At 42.9% G+C, this 20,033-nt stretch overlaps 1 protein-coding gene across 8 annotated transcripts in view; it reads left to right on the forward strand.

Moving 5' to 3' along the window:
- The window catches only part of huwe1 (HECT, UBA and WWE domain containing E3 ubiquitin protein ligase 1), a 144,938-nt gene that overhangs the window by 115,299 nt on the left and 9,606 nt on the right, over positions 1-20,033 (forward strand). For all 8 annotated transcript variants that reach the window (XM_060938489.1, XM_060938492.1, XM_060938495.1 and 5 more), the window contains 7 exons: positions 6,286-6,551; positions 7,593-7,695; positions 13,176-13,325; positions 13,417-13,662; positions 17,430-17,547; positions 17,644-17,784; positions 19,734-20,021. In XM_060938489.1, the coding sequence (XP_060794472.1) occupies positions 6,286-6,551; positions 7,593-7,695; positions 13,176-13,325; positions 13,417-13,662; positions 17,430-17,547; positions 17,644-17,784; positions 19,734-20,021 (1,312 nt within the window). The remainder of the gene's footprint in view (positions 1-6,285; positions 6,552-7,592; positions 7,696-13,175; positions 13,326-13,416; positions 13,663-17,429; positions 17,548-17,643; positions 17,785-19,733; positions 20,022-20,033) is intronic.

Consider the following 20,033-nt stretch of genomic DNA (forward strand, 5'->3'; position numbering starts at 1 on the left):
TCTGCGTAGCCCCCACACCTTCGCAGACGCTCTGCGCGCACCTCCCAAAAATTGTGACCACCGCAGAAGCCTCGCAGACAGCGCCGCAGACAAGAGGGCTCTGATTGTTCCACTCGACATCCGCTGTACACGCACTTCCACTTCCCTACTTTCCCGGTTTGGTTTGTTTTCACGACCGGCATTTTTAAAAACACGAGCGAAGATGGAGCAGCACGAAGAGCGGTTGATTGAGGAAGTACGTACATCTATACGACTCCAGTTCTAGTCATTATAAAAAAAAAAAAGTTCTAGTCATTATAAGTAACCGGAGGATAAACACTCCACTAACCACACCCACCAACTACTCCTAGCGACTTCACGCCCCCTTGCGTTGTGCCGGTGAATAACATCGCGCACGCCTATTACTCCCTGCTCAACGATAAATTACAACTGTCTGCGAAAAGCCATCTGCGAAAGCCTTGTCGCATGAGCATGCAGAGGCCTTTAGAGACAGTTTCAGTTGGCCATGATGGCGTTGAAAATAAAGTCAAGTGATAGAAGAAGTACATAACATTCAGTGATGGGAATAACGGCGTTAAAATAAAGGCTGTTATAACACCGGGTAATCTAATTAATTAGCTACAATCGTTATAACGCCATTACCAATATCAACACGCCATTACTGCATGGTATTGAAGTTGCTCTGAAGCCGTCACCGACTTGGCTCACAGACATAAAAGCTGCGTTTGTCAGTCCCCCTCCAGACACCGCTGTCATTTCATTCTCTCCCCTTCCCTCCAAAAGTCGGCATCTGCACCTTTAGTTTGTGTGGAGTAGGGCTGCGACTAATGATTATTTTAATAATCGATTAATCTGTCGATTATTTTTTCAATTAATCGATGAATCGCATAAATAAAAAAAAAACAAAAGCATTAATTTCCAACTCTTTATTAAAAAAAAAATCACAGTGCAAAAAATCTTTAGTGCAAAAGTGCAAAAACATGTTGATCCTTGAGCAGTAAAAATAATAATAATAATAAAAAAAATATATATATAGGCTTTTTTAAAATAAAGTGCACAAAAAGAGGTATTTTTTTTTAAAGGGATGTGAGTGGTCAGAACAATAAATAAATTATTAAAAAAATAAAGAAAAATACAAATCAGAAAACACTCACAGATGCACAAACTCTCTCTCACACACACATACACACACTCCCTTTGCTCAGACACTTTGCATTGCAATGCAAAAATCAATAGTACAAAACATATATAATAGTTGCATAAGAAAAAACAAGTGCAAAAACACAAGTTAAAGTTAAAAACTGTTATGACCTGGGGCAGGAAGGTTTGTAATGTTTAAGTTGTCCATGGAGATTATTCCAGGAAGCTGGTGCAATATTTCTTTGCACCTTATTGTCAGAAAATTAACACTTGTAGCTTATTAATTAAATTATTAATTTATTATTACCATCACTGTAGTAAGTGCAAGTTAAGTTAATTTATACCCCACATTTAAACACAGCTTCAGCTGTCTAAGTGCTATAAAAGAACTTGAAAATGAAATTAAAAAGTACAACACACATATTTGTGTCAACAATAACCAATACGGGACAAAACAGAATATATATAACAACAGATTGAAAAATTAATGAGGCAAAAAAGGTGAGTGAATAAAAACGTGTGTTTAGCCTTACAAACTATACCAGCCCTGCTCTACCACTGTCATTAACGAGCTAATGATAACATTAGTTTTATTAACTTTTCATGCTCGTCAAGCTGGACATCGAGCAAACACCAGCACCAGACGAGCTTTGGAGGGATGTTAACGTTACGTTTCATCACTTCAAAGCGGAACAAACATGGGTGTCATAGTGACTTACCCTGCTGTTGAACTCCCGTCCTCCTCATCAGTGACTCCAACGTGTTTTCGTTTCGGGTGCTGGATCATTACTGCGGTGCTCCCGTGCCATGTCATGTCACTTTTGCACATTTTACACGTAACACACTTATTCGTTTTGTTTAGCGTGAAATGCTCCCACACTTTAGATGATTTTGGTCGCACCGGTTTCTCCGCTTCTGCCATGTTTCTAAACAACTCTGCTCCGAGGTCAACTCTGCTTGTTTGGCTGGCATCCAGCTTAATGGTGCATTACCGCCACCTTCTGCTCCGGAGTGTGAACTCCGTGCTCAACTCAAACCAGAGACTTTTTTAATAATAGAACGACTTTGTTCAAACGGTCTGTGACTTTGTAATCGCGCGACACGACGAATCGATAATGAAATTCGTTGCCAACACTTTTAATAATCGATTTTTATCGATTCGTTGTTGCAGCCCTGGTGTGGAGAGATATGATCTGCAATAATGTGCATTGTTGGCTACAGACCGAAACGTACTTTCAGAATGCACTGGCATTCAGGACTAAACTCGATGTGCCTTCTAATAATAATTAAAAAAAAAAAAAAAAAAGAATAGTAATTTGTAAGCTAAAAAGTCTAGCCTGATACTTTTTGAGACTTTTCTTTCGCCGAGTGGCAGCTGTCTTCAACTGGGGCGGGAGGGTGGGACATGACTGAATGGGTGTTTCTGATTTGTCAGCTGTCCGTCCTTACACCGCATGGCATGCCCCAAGCGTTTACAACACAGAATTCCGGCTTCTCCGCTCCAAAATCGGCAGCTTCAAAACGATTAATTTTTTTTTTTTTAACCTACAACCAAAAAAAGTTAACCGGTTGACGTTGATTCGGTCAACCATCGGTCAAACGGTCATCGGTTAACATCCCTAATTCCGATCAGTAGTCCAGGTTCCGATTCACTGAGCCGCCATTGCTGTAATGTTCCACCAAATAGTTTAAGTGGTTAAAATGACCCCTGGTCTGCCTCTGATGTGTGGTAACAGATGTTACCACACATCAAACTCTGCTATAACAAACTCCAAGTCGTCAGTTATACTGAAAAGCTCATCGTGCTGAAATGGACCCACTCGTCACCAAACGCTCACTCTTGTGTTAAAAAAAACACAAAAAAAGCTGTGTTTTTAATTTATATTTGTACTTGCTTCACTTACAGATTTACAAAGTAAAGGAAATGTCACTCGTTCTTCGATTTGTCATGTAAAGGAGGTGATTGGACGGATATAATGGCAGAAAGCGTGCTTATTTACAAACAGGCAGGCAAACGGATCCAAAACGTAATGTGAAAAGGTCAAAACCAGAAGGTACAGCATGTATATTCACGTCCGTGTGTTTGGATTGCGCACTGATCAGCAACAGATGCACGGCAATTAGTCCTTGTGAGCTTGCTGTGTGCACATGTGAGAAAATGTCATAAAAAAAAAAGCGACTATTGCAAACTTGAAGTTTGTAAAAGTACGATCCGAGTGTCCCGTCAGCTTAACTTGCCGAAGAAACTTGTAATGCTGGACTGCTTTAATTTTCGGCGCATTCTCCTTATCAGTCAGGATTGCAGTCCATTCACCGACTTAAAGGATCACGAACGGAGGCGATGATTTCTTCGTCTGTAAAGCCCACCGCACACCTTCCTGATTCGCTTACGATTTTGTCGGGCCAATTAAACCGCTTGCGAATCGTAAATGTGTGCGGGGGCACCTCGTAGCCGATTTCATCGGTTCTCGGTTCAGATCAAACCGGTCTTGATATTTTAGGACGCGAATTCTTCGTAGGCAACACAGTCGGTAGTGTGCGCGTTGTTACTACGATCTCATCGGTTACGATAATTTTAAACAGCCAGTTGGAGTGCTCGGATTGATCACACGTGGACTGCAGACCGGCAAGCACAACTTGTGTCAGTTTGGGAAGCGTCCACCTGTCTTTCTGACATTAGTTCACCTGATTACAGCAAGCGGGAAAAGAGGAACGAGGCTATGGCTGTAATCGTGTCAGCTTTGAAAATGCCCGGTGAAGTATTATAGCATTCAGTGGGACAGAAATCGCTTGTCTGGAATCCCAGAACAAGTTGAATTTTAAGAACGACTGAACAAATTAGAATCTCTTCTAATTATTGATTTGTCTAGTTGGGATTATCCCTTTTTGATTCTAGCGCGCGCACACGGTCAAAATAAATATTTTATATACAGTGGGGCAAAAAAGTATTTAGTCAGTCACCAATTATGCAAGTTCTCCCACTTAAAAAGATGAGAGGCCTGTAATTTTCATCATAGGTATACCTCAACTATGAGAGACAGAATGAGAAAAAAAAAATCCAGAAAATCACATTGTCTGATTTTTAAAGAATTTATTTGCAAATTATGGTGGAAAATAAGTATTTGGTCAATAACAAAAGTTCATCTCAATACTTTATATACTCTTTGTTGGCAATGACAGAGGTCAAACGTTTTCTGTAAGTCTTCACAAGATTTTCACACACTTGCTGGTATTTTGGCCCATTCCTCCATGCAGATCTCCTCTAGAGCAGTGATGTTTTGGGGCTGTCGCTGGGCAACACGGACTTTCAACTCCCTCCAAAGATTTTCTATGGGGTTGAGATCTGGAGACTGGCTAGGCCACTCCAGGACCTTGAAATGCTTCTTACGAAGCCACTCCTTCGTTGCCCGGGCGGTGTGTTTGGGATCATTGTCATGCTGAAAGATCCAGCCACGTTTCATCTTCAATGCCCTTGCTGATGGAAGGAGGTTTTCACTCAAAATCTCACGATACATGGCCCCATTCATTCTTTCCTTTACACGGATCAGTCGTCCTGGTCCCTTTGCAGAAAAACAGCCCCAAAGCATGATGTTTCCACCCCCATGCTTCACAGTAGGTATGGTGTTCTTTGGATGCAACTCAGCATTCTTTCTCCTCCAAACACGACAAGTTGAGTTTTTACCAAAAAGTTCTATTTTGGTTTCATCTGACCATATGACATCCTCCCAATCCTCTTCTGGATCATCCAAATGCTCTCTAGCAAACTTCAGACGGGCCTGGACATGTACTGGCTTAAGCAGGGGGACACGTCTGGCACTGCAGGATTTGAGTCCCTGGTGGCGTAGTGTGTTACTGATGGTAGCCTTTGTTACTTTGGTCCCGGCTCTCTGCAGGTCATTCACTAGGTCCCCCCGTGTGGTTTTGGGATTTTTGCTCACCGTTCTTGTGATCATTTTAACCCCACGGGGTGAGATCTTGCGTGGAGCCCCAGATCAAGGGAGATTATCAGTGGTCTTGTACATCTTCCATTTTCTAATAATTGCTCCCACAGTTGATTTCTTCACACCAAGCTGCTTACCTATTGCAGATTCAGTCTTCCCAGCCTGGTGCAGGTCTACAATTTTGTTTCTGGTGTCCTTTGACAGCTCTTTGGTCTTGGCCATAGTGGAGTGTGACTGAGGTTGTGGACAGGTGTCTTTTATACTGATGAGTTCAAACAGGTGCCATTAATACAGGTAACGAGTGGAGGACAGAGGAGCCTCTTAAAGAAGTTGTTACAGGTCTGTGAGAGCCAGAAATCTTGCTTGTTTGTAGGTGACCAAATACTTATTTTACTGAGGAATTTACCAATTAATTCATTAAAAATCCTACAATGTGATTTCCTGGATTCTTTCCCCCATTCTGTCTCTCATAGTTGAAGTGTACCTATGATGAAAATTACAGCCCTCTCTCATCTTTTTAAGTGGGAGAACTTGCACAATTGGTGACTGACTAAATACTTTTTTGCCCCACTGTATATAACGTGATCTCTTGAACACATGACCATCCATTCGGGCTGAACGTGTACGATGTCTCGCAAACGTGTGTGGGGAATTTTGAACCGATCAAATCGGGCCCGTATACTCGTAACCGATCGCCCGACACACGAAGCCCTTATGAAATCAGGAAGGTGTGCGCTGGGCTTTCTGGAAATGACTGAGGTTACCGGTGTATCGTTGTCAGAGTGTCCACTTGCTATGTTTTCTTAATCTTGTTCGTTCATGTGTTGCAAGTCGCAGATGATGTCGGCAGTCGTTAAGTCCTTTTGATCTCCGTTCTCGATAATTGTTAGTGATGGAACCCTAAGTGAGCCCAATGAAGCCTTTGTTTTATGGCGTTAACGTGTAACTTGACGACTGTGGATTTGATCATTTATTTTCTGTCTCGAGAGGAGTGGGTGGGTGAGTGGGGGGGTTTGTCTCTTTTTATTTGTTTATTTATTTTTAAAGATGACTCAGGCTGATTGTCGTTAAAGACGGGGGACATGAAATTAGTTCATTAGATGCGAACGTTTGTAGCAGGAGTTTGTTTCGCAGGGTTGCAGTGTATGTGTTCTGATTCTAATACTGATTGTGTGTGTGTGTCCTGTCTGCACTGTGTTTGAAGGTTCAGGTAGTCTGAGCTCGACCAGTAGTATTCAGGCTGCGGTTCGCCAACTGGAAGCTGAAGCAGACGCCATTATTCAGATGGTGAGAGAGGGGCAGCGGGCACGCCGCCTCCAGCAGGCTGCCCCGCCCTCTTCGTCCACCTCATCCACTTCCTCCGCCGCCGCCGCCGCTGCTGCTGCTTCTGGACCATCTGTGGCGGCTGGCAATGTCCCCAGCACGGCTGCAAGCAACAACCCTCCCGCCGGCTCAGCCAGCTCTGCCACGGTTAGCATGGGCCGCATTTACAGCAGGCACACTGCTCCTCGCACTACTCACCACATTATTTAACACTTTGCAGTTGGAATAATAATAATAATAATAATAATTGAGCTGGATGATCTGAAAAATTGGGATAAATAGTTTAGCAACATATTTGTGATCAGGAATAAAAGTAAATGTATTAACCATGTTTAGCAAAACCTGACTGTGCGCTATAACGTTCGTCACCACCCAGCTGGGACTGGAATATAAATTTCATGGCTTTCCTGAGCACATTTCTCTTCTGAAGAGAATTCTAATATTTAAATATTGGGCTCTTTCTTCAAATGTCTGCAATAATGTTCTGGCTAATTGTCTGAGCTTTTTATTCCTGATCGTTATCGAGGTTTGTATTAATTAAACTCGTGTAATTAACATGATCAGTCAAACAGGCTAATAATAACTACAACGCTCGAATAAATATAATAACTGACAATGATGGGTTGTGATTTTCACCACTGTAAGAACATTTTAAAAATCATGGACCTCCTGGCTATGCTTCATGGACCCCACTTTGAGAACCACTTCTATACACCTACAAGTATTCTGTATGGTTTGTACACCAGACTGATTTTTCCTCCCACGTTTTTTCAGTGTATTGACATTTACGCCTCCAGTTCGGTTAATTGCACTTTACTGCACCACACCTCTCTGCAGTCTGGTCCACACGTCTCTTAAACCTTCACTGCATTGTACATGCAATAGCATCTGACAGCCTGATGTTTGTTTACATGTTATGGCTTTTGTGGCGTTATGAACTTTGAATGTGCTTTTAGCTTTCCACACTTGTGTGTTGATTTTAGCTGGCTGTTACGGCTGACTGCTTAAGCCCCCTCCCCGGCGCCTCTCCCGATTTGTTTCCCTTGAATGCATGGTGCTCTCACTGAGGATGTACACTGTTGAACATTAAAAATCCATCCTTGTTCCTTTTATTTAACGTGCTATTTGCGGATGTTTGTGTCAAATCTCATCCTGCTTCAATTTTTCCCCCCTTCCCATCTGGTGTAGTCGGAGATGCATTCTGCAGCAGAGCCCCCAGCGGCACAGAGGGATGACTCGCCCATGGATGTGGACCAGCCCTCACCTCTGGAGCAGGACCAGGCCCCGTCTGGTGAGGGTTTTTTTTATTGCACTGGGTATCTAACTAACGTTTCAGGACCGTCAGGCAGGGATCATATTTTTGGGGGGACGGGGATGAAGCAGCAGAGCATAATGCAATTCGCAGACCATAACGACACAAAGTTCTGTGTTCTTTACTGATGTGAAGCACTCGTTCGTATCTTCGGGACTGGAGAGGGAGAGTAGCCCGTTTAGTTTGCGTCCCTGAGACACTGCTTTCATGAAAAACTCCCCTTGTCATTTCAGATGTCACATCCCTATGTCTTCATCCCCATTTTGAATCCTCATTCATGACTGCAAGGCAAATGGCTTCCTCCTCGGTATACAAGTGCACTTCTATGGCAGGAAAAAAACTACATTTCGCCGCCTATGTAGTCCCCTATTTATACAAAATTGAGTCATTCAGGATTCAGCCATGTTTTTGCTCGGCGTTAGCAACAGTTAGAGGTTTTTAGCTTTCTCCTGAAATGTTTTCTTTTATTTCTTCTTCCTCAGGGTAATAAAACTCGCTTTCGCTGTGAAGACTGTCATTATCGCTATCCATGCTGTAAAATTAATGCTATTCTCCTGAGAAATGCTGGCAAACATTTATAAGATTTGTAATAATCTTACATATAAATCTTATTTAAAAAAATAACAGATAAATGTTGACAAAAAATGCTACTATTGCCGCTTTTCCACTACCAACGCGGCTGAATTGGGCTGAGCCGTGCCGTGCTGAGCAGGGCTGTTGGAGCTGCATTTCGACTACAACCGCGCTGAACCGTGCTGGCTGGAAGTGAGTGGACACATTGGGTGGAGTTAGCGAAAGTGGGTGGACGTCACGTGATGTCGTTAAGCAGCGCAAACAGTGACATCAGTGACCTTTTAAGCGGTAGTCTCACGACCCGGATAGTAAACAATAAACATGGAGTCATTAGTGCTGCTGGTCTTGGTGCTGTGGCTTGTTGTCACCGACAACGCCAACAGATACTGGCAAGAGCGTATAGATGAGGCGAGGCGCATAAGGCTTCAGAAATTCTCGTAATTCTTCTTCTTCCGGGTTTACGGTGTTTACAGATCCCAGCGTGCTCGCGGGGCGTGTGGGGGTATGTGAGGACACTCCTCCTTACCAATCAGTGCACAGGGGAGTGTCTCCTCACGTCCCTAGCCCCACTCAGCTCGGTTTGGCTCGCTTCAGCCCCACTCCAAAACCGTACGAGTTTTGGGTGCTGAGTAGGGCTGAGGCAAGCTGAGTCGTGCTGCTCTGAGGTCGTCGAAACGCGGGCCGTGTCGGGCTGAAGTGAGCTGAAAAAGGGTAGTGGAAAAGGCCCATATGTTTGTTGTGAACGAGTGAGTTGCCAGAGGTCCATAACTGGGGTCCGTACTGTAGGATACGGAACCGCTCGCCAGCCAGTCAGAGCGCAGGATTTGATGGAAACCGGACTGCAAAAAAAATAAACTTAATTATCATACATACCAGCCACTTTTTCCATAGAGTAAGAACGTGTATTCTATTCCCTTTTAGTGGTTTTATTGATGGCATGCAATATTATCATATCGCTTATCCTCCATGTATCACGCCACTCTCCCCAATGGAGAACGAACGTGCAGTATTATAATATTGCACATTGTCAAGACGACACGATGTCACACATCGGCGCTCATACAAAGATCCAATGACAACTTTTCTGCTGCGCGTGCGCACAATCATTTCTTTGTCGGCCAGGAAAGAGGGAAGACGAGGCTAACCAAGTGTTAAGTTTAAGCACTAAATAAATCAACTGAAACTTAAGTCGCGCTGAAAGGCTACCAAAACTTCATTAGATATCCTTCATGCATATTTAAAAGAGAAAAACATACCAACAAACATCAAAAAACTGAAAAAGAGACACGTCGGAGATGTAAAACTTCCATGCTAGAGAGTGACTGTGACGGTTTGTGAACAAACATGGTGGTGAGGTTTGCTTTGTTAAAAGCGGAAGATTTTGAGAGAATTTTGGCTGCCAGGTCTCTGTGTGTAGTTGTCGATGTTGATTTTAAAAATAACTCAGTAAATTACACAGGGAAAAAAATAATAATATTTGGCTTGACTGCGCTAGCATTGGCCTGCGCTAACACTACACCAGCTAGAAGGTAACTGGACTGCCACGCTAACAGCACAGAGTCGCGGGTAAGCTTGCGTTGGCAAAATAATATTGGCTGGCTTTTTTTTTTTCCTTCATGGTATATCAGATATATTCCATTCAGCTACTCGTCTTCGGCTCGTTCAAGATCATACTAGCTGAGTGGAATATATCTGATAGACCACTCAACGCCAGCCAATATTGTTTAAATATTGACTTCTGATCGTGCTTCTGAGACTATCACTACGTTCAGACTGCAACCTGAAACGACCCATATCCGATTTGTTGTGAAATCCGATTTTTTTGTTAGGCCGTTCACTAGGGTTGGGCGGTATCCAAATTTTGATACCTTTAAACTGTCTCTGTGTTTTCCCGGGGTATACGGTATTACCGAGAAAAAAATATTTTGTTTCGGCCTACTGTGTAACATGCGCCTATACCGGCGGACCTTGTCCAGACCTGCGCCTATGCCTCAAATGTACTATTTAAAAGCAGCATAGCGAATTGTGTGCATTGTGGTATGGATTAAGCAGCAAAGCGAATTTTGTGCATTGATGAATGGATTAAGAGATATTTCAAAGCATCACGCAACTCTTCCTTCATCTTGAAAATAGCATTCAACTGTCGTTTACACATGCCTGCGTTGAAACGCCATTTGCAGCACTATTTCACCTGCTCCATCAAAAAAAGTACACGATGAGCAGGATCATACCCTTTCAAGCATGGGAAATAAAAAAAAAAAGAAAAAGAATCAACCAACACCCAAGTCCGTTTAGACTGCGCGATAAACCATTCAGCGCAAATGAGGCGAACCTAATTCAAATGCGTGATAGCTGCACAAGGCAAAATCATATCGGCCCACGTCATGCCATGGCGGGGAAATTAATAATCAAATGGCCTTCCCTTGCTTAAAACGTTGTCTTGATCTAACATAACTTGTTCCCCTCTCGCGCCGTGACCGTCTTCTTACATACTTTACACACAGCTTCATCTGTGTTTGCTGGCTCTCCCTTTTCGTTTGGTTTGAAACCAAAATACTGCCACACTGCCGATGTTGTATTTTTTTTTTTTGCCACTAACTCGTTATCTTGACTTGCCATCTTTCAACCGCGGTCTCAGTCTCTTGCGAAGCTTTCTGTCAGACTCCAAATGTCATGCAGGGTTGCCATGGTAACGACATAAACAACCCTGCACGCGATGAGAACTTCTTTAGGAAATTGATAGAATTAGTGAAAATACGATCACACAGTTATTCGGGATAATCTTCAATTTATTATTTTATATTATGACCTCATGTACTCCATATTTATTTAGATATTATATATATATATATATATATATATATATATATATATATTTTTTTTTTTTTTTTTTTTTTTAAATGACGGTAATGAGACCGATACTGTTGGTACTTTTGGATACCTCGGGATACCTTCTTACCGTAATACCGCCCAACCCTACCGTTCACATTACCAATTATATGAGACTTGTATGCGATCTCCAATATGAACGGAAAACGACCCAAAAGTGTCCCACATGCGCAAATTGACACGTAATAAGCACATCTATGTAATACATAAACAAAAAAAAAGCGCACTCTTCAAGTTTAATGATTTTTTTGTTTGTTTGTTTGTTTAATTATCTGGTTAGTGTTAAAGTGTGAGGTCTCGTGTGTGTTTTTGTTTCTGAACTGAAACGAAAACCTGTAGCCTGGTAACGAGGGTTGACTCCTAAATGTCTCTCTATACAAGTGCACTACATGTTACTAGGAAGTAATGGATTTTTAAACTCTATATAGTGCACTCGAGCTTCAGTAGGCAGTCATTTGGGATGCGGCCGCTGTATTACCAAACTCTTAATTCAGGCTTAATAATTTGCACATATTTATTTCGTCATATTAATAAACTTTTTCTACTTTTTTATAAATATTTATTTAGATTGTTTATAGCCAGCTGAATTCTGCAACTTCTCTCAGCGCTGGCTCAAGGTGCAGAAACACCAGTGCAGTTTGCTATGGAGATGAGGCGAGACCTGGCGATGTGGTTTTTGTGGCGGTGGCGGAACTCAAACAATAATCTGATTAATGTGGGCAGCAGAGTAATGAGACCGAAGGTGTCAAATTACTGGAAATTTCCAGAACAATCTTGTAATACAGGATGGTTTAAGTTATAAATCAGTTATAGAAACTGTTTTATTTAATCAGGCTAACAGATCAACATCCAGGTCCCTACCAAATCCACCATTAGCTTGATCAATTCTATAAAAGTCTATTTAAATTCTGAAAACTGTACAAATGTTGTTGTTTTCCACCAAAGAGGCGGGATTAGCCAACGCAGAATAGTGACGTTTGTCTCTTGTTGATGACGTGTAGGTCGCATGAATGTGACCTGTCCGGTCAGACTGCAGTCGCATGTGAAAATATCGGATATGCATCGGAATTAGGACCACATATCCAAGCGGCCTGGGTCGCATGTGAAAAAATCGGATCTGTGTCGTTCAGATTGTCAATAACAAATCGGATACAGGTCGCATATGGGCAAAAAAATCGGATATGGGTCGTTTCAGGGTGCAGTCTGAACGTAGTCTATCTCTCTCGGTTATTCTTAGAATATCAGCATTAGAGTATCTTAGTCTATATTCTATTTCTTCAGTGGAAAAACTCTATGCTTTCTGTTGAATGAGGACATTTGGAGTAGAGCCCTGCACTCCCGCGGGACCCGACGCAAAGCAGTGTGGTGCGGGACAAATTTTGAAAGCTCGTTGCGGGCGGGAGGGAGAGTGCACAATGTGGGAGCGGGCGGGAGAGGTGATAAGCTGCAGTCCCGCTAACTAAAAACGTGTTTAAAATAAAAGACAAATTAATAATTTGTCTATCATATATAATTTGTACTGGATATTTTATTTGGCATTAATAAAAACATTTTAAGATGCCTAAATTTGCGGATGTGGTCTAATCTCGCGTACGTTTCCGATTCCTTTACGCTCTTCCGTGTTTGAGATCTCCGATCATGGCAGAAAAGCAGAGCTCCTCTAGTGAAGCTCACAGTGCTTCAGAAGTAAGTGCTGCTTTAAAAAGAGGTACATTTACCGTTAAATCAAGAGTCCTGAAATCAGACATTTGGAAGTCGTTCTCACTCGTGTACGACGCAGAGCTCAGCATGTTTAATTCCCCAAGCCAATGACAATGCGGGAGCGGGACTGAAAATTCTGTCCCGCGCAGACCTCTAATTTGGAGTTATACGGTTTGTTGTGTGATTAAAAAGTTAGCCAGTGGCATTAAAATTAATTTATGCTTTAATTCTACTATTATGCGATTGTTTTCGAAAAAAAAACTTGAATTTTAACGAACGTGTGTGTGTGTGTTCAGGTGAGGAGACCAGTAGTCAGCAGGAGCAGGAAGAGCGGCTACCTGATTTGCCTCTGCTGAGCGAGCAGCTCTTATTGGACGAGCTGTGGGACATGCTGGGCGAGTGCCTCAAAGAGCTGGAGGAGTCGCATGATCAGCATGCTGTTCTGGGTAATCGCACATCGCATCACTGTACATGCCTTACTGATAAAACAATGAAGGCAGATTTAAATTCACACTTTTTTTTTTTTTAATTTTAAAGTCTTGCAGCCGGCAGTGGAGGCTTTCTTTCTGGTGCATGCTACAGAGCGTGAGAGCAAACCACCTGTGCGAGACACTCGCGAGAGCCAACTGTCCCACATCAAAGACGAGCCGCCTCCGCTCTCCCCGGCCCCACTCACACCCGCCACCCCATCCTCGCTTGACCCCTTCTTCTCCCGAGAGCCCTCGTCCATGCACATCTCCTCCAACCTGCCTCCAGACACCCAAAAGTTTCTCCGTTTTGCTGGTAAGTTCAGCACGTCGTCGCAATGTCAGTCAGAGCTTATCCTGAATGTCTTGTTGGGGGGGGGGAATACAATCTTGGTCATGAGAGCAGGAAGTAATCATCATTAATAGGGCTGCTATTGTAACCATTTAAGTTATATAAAAATAAGCATGTTTTTTAGAAGTTTAGTGGGCAGCTTTTCCTCGGAAGTATTAATTTCCTTTTATATATTTGTTCAGTGAGGATCTTTTTCCACTTGCAATGTTGCGTTCTGCTGTTTTGCTATTATTGTGACGACGAACAGTGTAGCACAAAAGAGGGGATTTGTCAGAATATGAAAAAAGTCCGGGGGCGGGGTTAAACAGGCACGTCAGACGCTCGCTGGCCGTGCTGTGAAAAGGAGCGTCTGCATGCGCAATTTAAGTTTTCAGATCTGTCATTGCTTAACTCTTGAATATTTCTGTCATGAATACTATCATTAAAAAGCTCATCTCTGCTTTCCAAAAGAAATGTATCCGGTTGAGATCTGTTGAGTACTTCGGGAGTAACGGCAGATTAAAGTCGGTACAACAGAGTGAAATCTCGGCTCGCGGGACGTCTGGAAACTGCCGGTGCTTTTCTTTTTGAGTCACGGGAAAGCGGTCAGGCTCGCTCGCTCGCTCTCTCTTCTGATCAGTTTCTGACTGGATTATCTGTGAATATCAGTCAGATAACTTTTATAGGGACGCTGTCTCGCTCTCACGGTTTCTGATGAAGGATTCAGCAAAATTTTCCGTCTGCTAGTTTTGATGTTAACTCACTTCAAAGTCTTCTGTGAATTTCATAGCATTGATTAACTTTTTTTTTTTCAAGTCAAACTGATTTCATAAATAACCGTTTTAGAATATAACTGGTTGTTTTGATGAAAAATATCAAGATCTTAGTGGTCGGAATGATATATTTAAAAAAACAAACCAGAAGTCAGAAACGTGCGTGTCGATTTCAGTTCAATGAATGTGAATTGTTTATTAGATGTGGGTTATTTATTTATTTTTGAGGTTCGCCTTAAAAGCTGTGAATATTAATCGAAATGATCATTTATACTCTTTTTCATATCAACACTTCTCAGCCCTACTTAGAAATACAAAGGCCTACAGAGCACGAAGAGGGTATTATAAATAATCTTTGGTAGATGTGAATGACATTTCAATGCTTATTTATGCATATTTTATAATTAATGTTGATTTCTCCTTCTTTGTGATGTATAAATGAGAGTTAAGATCAGTTTTATTGCACAGATAAAGCCATTTGATGAAACTTTGAAGAGGGTGTACTAATTTAACCTTTTACCTAATTGGCATAATTTGTTTTTACTAATTTTTTGTGTACAACCATCTATGTGCCTGCCAATTTCCATGTAAATATCTTAAGTTATTAAGAACAAACATTTGACCTCATTGGCTAATGAGGCCTGTTTTGGACCATGTGATCCTCAGACAGAATATTGTATCAGATTTCTAAAAATTAAGCTGTTTCTTCGATCTTTGATTTGTAATCTCTCAAGAACAGATAAACGTATTTTACATGGATCAAAGTTTTCTGTCGTGTGACGGATTTCCGTCAACTGAGCTCTCCCAAGACCAAATGTGAGGTCGGTGCTGATCCGAGGAGAATTAAAATGACGGGTGGTTGGGTAGAGATTGGGTTATAACACTGATGTGTTAGTCTGGCTAACGCGACTTCAAAGCTCTGCGAGCATTTGGTCTGGCAAAGATATTAAGCCCAACCGTTTCCCAAAGCGCGTGGTTGACCCGCCTCCCTGAAATGCCTGTTTGCTACTGGTCGAAGCCAGAAAAGGCTGTGACGAAGCTTAAACCAATCACATCACTCTTTCCTCTGACGTATGTGACGCGACGGGGCTAACTGGTAGATTAAACTCTGACCGAAGCCGGTCGGGAGCAAGGCGAAAACGGCCTTCCTTTCAATAAATACCTCCAGGGCTGCTCTTTGCTCCGTTTTCAGTGAGAACTTGCTCCATGTTCGTAATGTTTCTAGTGAATGAAGTGCTTCCGGCATAGATTCTGTAAACAATCTATGGCTTCCGGTCGCAGTTCTACTATGTCACTGCCTTGAACACGCCTCTACCCAGGGCCGTTGGAGATGCTCAAAGTTGATTGGCTCCCGATTTTTCGGGAGCTTGGAAGAGCTGTAGATAGCTTGCCTTGCCAGACTAAGCTCGCAACAGGCCCCCATGTTGCGTCACATTTAGGATGGGCGGGCCCAGGCTACTGATGTGTTGCAACACCATCAACTGTCAGCAGGGTTTATTTAACTTTTTTTGTTTTTGAGCCATAATTTGTGTCGTTAATTTCCTATGTTTGATCATGTTTAAACGTTCGCTGTCTACGGTGCGGCATTAAAAAAACATGCGCTGTCAAAAATGGCAAAATACATTCCCATGTGCATGGCGTACTTGTGTCTGACCATTTCTGTTTTGTATTAAATTAAATCTTGCCAAAATGACTTAGTTCAAACCTGGACATATAGAAATAGAGCATGTTAAAAAAAAATAAACCCCGGGAAGCCCGCTCCTCTGCTTCAGCCAGACTTGAAGACCCGACGGTGCAATGCTTGCAGACTGTCAGAAGTAATTAGACCTAAATTTATAGTTAACAAATCAGCAGACGCCCCAACAATTATTATTTTCGTTAGGCCAACGTGTAAGGTATGTTAGAACCGTGCCTTATAGCCTACGTTATATCACAATTTAAAGGACGTTTGAGGAGTTGGAGGCTGCGAGCGCAATGATGTTCCGACATGCGCTAAACTTTATTCCCTGAAAATCATACACCAGCGTTCAATGCCCCAAACAGTCAAAATGTCTAGAAGACTACGGTTAAATAATAATCATAGCCTACTAAGTTAAATTACGTCAAAACATTTGTTTCTGGCCGATGAAATGATGGAGGAAAATGAGAACGAACGCAAAGTAGATAGCAGCCAACTTCACGCGATCTTTTAGGTAACTTAACACTCGTGTTGGCCACAATATTTCTCTTAATAAAATCTTGAATTGTTTTTGAAGTCGTATTCAACACAAAGTAAGGTCAAATTATAATTTTAATTTAAGCAAAGATCCAAACTTTTTTCTATATTGACGTCGAACATAGAGGAGCACGTCATTCTGCTTTCGGTTTCGGCAGCATGGATGCGCTTTACATGAAAGAAGGCACTGATGTGTCTGCCATCGATAAAGGTGTAAAAAACAACAAGTGGAGGTGGGCTTGGCTGGACGAAATAGGTGAAAACGGAAAGCCATTTAGTTCATGGTGCAAAAAACTAAACATTCCAGGCGCTTGCATTTGTGTGGTTTGCCACAAAAAAAATAATATACGGAAGCAATGGAAAGAGAGTGCAATAAATTGAATATATTAATCCATTAATTAATTGATAAAGTTATCAGTTCTAAGTTAACCATTCTCATAATTTCATCGAAATCCACCCATAACCCCCCCCCCCCCCCCCCCCCCCCCCCGTAGAATTTCATCGAAATTCACCTATAACACCCCCCTCCCCCCGTAAATTTTCAGTCAAATAATTTTTTTTTGCTTTAATCCATGATTTTAACTCTGTAAAAAGTGTGGTGTTTAGCATTCAATTCTGAGTTCAGTGAGACCAGTTTCAAGCAATTTGAATTTTCACCTGATGTGCCTTTGCAGTAATGTTGTTTGCAGTAAGAATTCTTCGAGTAATTACTGATCATTGGAGTTACGGTTATCATGATCTCCCCTTTTTGCTTTCTGAAACAGAGACCCACAGAACAGTGCTTAACCAGATCCTGCGCCAGTCCACCACGCACTTGGCTGACGGCCCCTTTGCTGTCCTGGTGGACTACATTCGTATTCTTGACTTCGATGTCAAGCGCAAGTAAGTCGCACACGCACTGCCTGTAGTGGGTTTCCTTCAGGCTTTTTGAGTGTCTTTGGGCTAGCGCGTGCGTGTGTGTGTGTGTGCGTGCCTCAGGTATTTCCGTCAGGAGCTGGAGCGCCTGGATGAGGGTCTGAGGAAGGAGGACATGGCTGTTCATGTGAGGAGAGACCATGTCTTTGAGGACTCGTACAGAGAGCTGCACCGCAAGAGCCCAGAGGACATGAAGAACAGACTGTGAGTGCTTCAAGGAGAACTGAAGTCATTTTTAAACTTGCTTTATTTCTTAATTAACGTGTTATTCAATTACGTTTTAATAACCTTATATCGTGACTCGTATTGGCAACTAATTGCAATTAAATATCGTACTTATCGGCCTGTTCGGTTTTTAGCCGTGTTGAATTTAGTTCGTTTGGTCCACGGCAGGCGTCGCTTATCCGCGCGATCTTCACGAGACTCGTGCGAGACTTCGAAACGTGAAGCGTCAGCCAGGTGTCAGCGCCGCCATTTTGAAAACCGTTTTCCAAACGAAGTATTGCACAAAAACAAGTTTGAATGACGATTACTGCAGACTTTTTTCAAACTTTCCTGATTGCTATCAAAACAAACAAAACTTCCGGCTTGATTACATCAGCATTCAAAAGAGGGCGCGCGCGTCTTTTGACAACGTTGGCAGATGTTGGTAGCCTGGCTAACGCGACTTCAAAGCTCTCCGAGCTATTTGTCTGGCCAAGATATTAAGCCCAACTGTTTCCCAGAGCCCGTGGTTGACCCGCCTCCCTGAAATGCCTCCGTTTGCGACTGGTCGAAGCCAGAAAAGGCTGTGACGAAGCTTAAACCAATCACATCACTCTTTCCTCTGACGTATGCGACGCGACGGGGCTAACTGGTAGATTAAACTCTTACTGAAGCCGGTCGGGAGCAAGGCGAAAACGTCCTTCCTTTCAATAAATACCTCCAGGGCTGCTCTTTGCTCCGTTTTCAATGAGAACTTCCCGTTGAATGCTTTCAATACAGCATCTATGCGTAATAGATGCGGAAGCGTGAATGAAGCGCTTCCGGCATAGATTCTGTAAACAATCTATGGCTTCCGGTCGCAGTTCTACTACGTCAGTGCCTTGAACACGCCTGTACCCAGGGCTCGTTGGAGATGCTCAAAGTTGATTGGTTCCTGATTTTTCGGGAGCTTGGAAGAGCTGTAGATAGCTTGCCTGGCCAGACTAAGCTCGCAACAGGCCCTCGTGTTGCGTCACGCTTAGGATGGCCAGGCCCAGGCTAAAGGCCTCTGCAGGCTCTTGCGACAAGGCTTTCGCAGACAGTTGTAATTTATTGTTGAGCGGGGTAATGGGCGTGCGCGATGTTATTCACCGGCACAACGCAAGGGGGCGCGAAGTCGCTAGGAGTAGTTGGTGGGTGTGGTTAGTGGAGTGTTTATCCTCCAGTTACTTATAATGACTAGAACTTTTTTTTTTTTATAATGACTAGAACTGGAGTCGTATAGATGTACGTACTTCCTCAATCAACCGCTCTTCATGCTGCTCCATCTTCGCTCGTGTTTTTAAAAATGCCGGTCGTGAAAACAAAACAAACCGGGAAAGTAGGGAAGCGGAAGTGCGGGTAGAGTGGACCAATCAGAGCCCTCTTGTCTGCGGCGCTGTCTGCGAGGCTTCTGCGGTGGTCACAATTTTTGGGAGGTGCGCGCAGAGCGTCTGCGAAGGTGGGGGGGCTACGCAGACACTGTCTGCGACACCGTCTGCGAGGACTGGGTTGTCAGCATAAATTGGCCTTAAGATGTTGGTGACTTTGATTTCCACTGTACGTTTTACTTCCGTCCTACGATGTCTCACACAGGTCTCAACGAATCCCGTTTACGGCCATCGCTTTGACATGGACTGATGTATTACAGAGCATATTTCAAACACTCATAACTTGCTATAGCAGCGACAAAATAGCGATCAGAAATGCATTCCGATATTTAATAAAATGAGAGAATTTTGATAAATTTGCCTTCAGTTCTCCTTTAATAGGGAGCTGCTCTATTAAACTGCAGACTTCACTAATTACTCATTAACCATTGGACAAAGATAATTTGTGCATTACAATAACCTGAGAGAATTTTATTTATTTATTTTCCCCCGTTCCCATCGCAGGAACATCATTTTAACAGTCTGTTGCTCACTCTTCAGGTACATTGTGTTTGAAGGCGAAGAGGGCCAGGATGCTGGTGGACTGTTGAGAGAGTGGTACATGATCATCTCCAGAGAGATGTTTAACCCCATGTACGCTCTGTTCCGCACGTCACCTGGAGACAGGGTCACCTATACCATCAACCCGTCCTCTCACTGCAATCCCAATCATCTCAGCTACTTCAAATTTGTGGGGCGGGTGGTGGCCAAGGCTGTGTACGATAACAGACTGTTGGAGTGCTACTTCACACGTAGCTTCTACAAACACATCCTGGGGAAGAGCGTTAGGTAGGCTTTCAC

The sequence above is a fragment of the Neoarius graeffei genome, chromosome 13 (assembly GCF_027579695.1).
Source record: "Neoarius graeffei isolate fNeoGra1 chromosome 13, fNeoGra1.pri, whole genome shotgun sequence".
Classification (NCBI taxonomy): Eukaryota; Metazoa; Chordata; class Actinopteri; order Siluriformes; family Ariidae; genus Neoarius; species Neoarius graeffei.